The sequence below is a fragment of the Pteropus vampyrus genome, unplaced genomic scaffold (genome assembly GCF_000151845.1).
Source record: "Pteropus vampyrus isolate Shadow unplaced genomic scaffold, Pvam_2.0 Scaffold52, whole genome shotgun sequence".
In the NCBI taxonomy this organism is placed as follows: domain Eukaryota; kingdom Metazoa; phylum Chordata; class Mammalia; order Chiroptera; family Pteropodidae; genus Pteropus; species Pteropus vampyrus.
In genome coordinates, this window is record NW_011888833.1 from 209,889 (window position 1) to 211,684 (window position 1,796).

Sequence of the window (1,796 nt, forward strand, 5' to 3'; positions counted from 1 at the left end):
AGCGAACGAACAATTTTTGAGGAACTTCTTTGGGCTCGTCGCCTCAGAAAAAGCACCAACCTTAAAAATGAGCCCCGGGCGGCTTGTTACCTGCCAAGGCCGCAGAGGTAACGGGTCAGAGCAGGGGCAGAGGTCAGAACCCATCTCTGCCTGCCACATGGCCCTGGTCCTGCCGCTCCTCCGTATCTGACGTCTCGATCGCTTGAACTTTTAAGGTGAAAAGATCCTTTTTATCAGAAACACTTCAGGGAGTTCACGCAGCCTAGTGAAGTTTCTCCGGGTTGATTTCCCACCTACCGCTGATGCCACGCGAGATGCCAGGCTCTGTCATTCCACCCTTACCCCCACCTCCCACCCCTCACCCTCCAACGAGCTGCGAGAGCAGCTGATGGGTAGAAACCCCCACCACCCAGCCACCCAGGTGGAGCTGGAGACATTGCGAGCCAACGCTTGCAAAGCAGAGCAGTGAAGCTCAGGATCCGGGGCCGGCGGCCTCCTTCCAGCCTCCAGGACCCACGTGGCCGGACACGCCAACTCCTGACCATCTGTTCCTTCATGCGGCCCCCACTGCCTGCCTTCACGGCTCGGGTAGGGGACTCGATTCATACTCAGGGTTCAGGGAGACCGACTCCACCAACCTAGTTATTGTTTTGCTGTAAACCGTGACACGCAGACACACGAGGAAGAACCCACGTGTCTGCTTTCTTAGCTTTCCTGCAGGAAGGAGGTTTGGACGCTGGAGGGGGAGGAGGACTCTCTCTGATGCTCAGAAAAGAATGCGTGCCATGGGCCCCACCTGAGTGCATGTTCCATGAGCCTTCTTGGGTTACTCTTTCTAATTGTTTAGAATTCTACGTAACAGAGCACCAGGGGACAAATTACAGAGTGTGCATGTCAGTCCGATTCGAGGAGGGCTGTACCGAGTTAAAGGCGGCACGGTGCCCGCCTTGGGCGGGAATGCTGTCTTCGTGGTGGTGGCATAGGAGTCCCAGCGGGTGTCACCTGTCGAAAGTACAATAAAGCAGTTTCAAATGGGTCAAACTGGCATACTCTGATCAGATGTCGTTGTGATCATTAAAATCGTTTTTGCGAGAGAAAAGCATTTGGAATAGTAATTTTGAGTCCAGAGGAATAAAGAGCTACTCGTGGCCTCTGCTGGGAAGTGACGCTCAATTTAATTATCTGGGTTTCCCCCTATAGTAAACTAGGTCTATTGTTTTTCTTCAGAATTCATACACGCTATTTAAAGAGTTCAAGCGCTATGTAAAAAAATGCTACCGTCTTAAGAGGTTCACTCTTTCTGATTTAGAGACCAGCTTCTCCTACATTCGACATACCTGTGAACACACGAAAAGATTGTGCACAGGGGGCTCAGAGCTTGCACGTCGGGTTTCGGCTGAGACACCATATCCTTGCTCCTTCTTCTCCCTGCTCATCATCCCCCTCCTCCCCAGCCCTCCTCCCACTAGCCCATGTTAACCAGTGTGCCTGTTCCTTTCCAGACTTTCATAGCTACTGATAGAATCATATACAGATCTGTATGCACGTGCAAAACTATGTTGACCTAAGGGGGTTTAGTTCTCACCATTCTGTTCTACAAAAATGGGCTCATCTTACACAGAGGGTCCTTTGCTTCTGCATTTAGCCGTGTCGTATGGGACCCCCCCTCCCCAGCTCATCTCGGGCGCTCTAATTCATTCTCCAAGGACTGTGCGAGATTCTGCGGTGTGTGTTGTTGAAAACTGTGAGAGCGGGTGGGATCAATAAAGGAAGGAGCATAGTTAGAGGGGATGATA

General features: G+C 51.6%; 1 protein-coding gene across 1 annotated transcript in view; it reads right to left on the reverse strand.

Moving 5' to 3' along the window:
- TEX26 (testis expressed 26) overlaps positions 1-1,796 on the reverse strand; it is a 19,850-nt gene that overhangs the window by 15,051 nt on the left and 3,003 nt on the right. Inside the window, exon 3 of the mRNA XM_011360228.1 lies at positions 921-1,002. Within this exon, the coding sequence (XP_011358530.1) occupies positions 921-1,002 (82 nt within the window). The remainder of the gene's footprint in view (positions 1-920; positions 1,003-1,796) is intronic.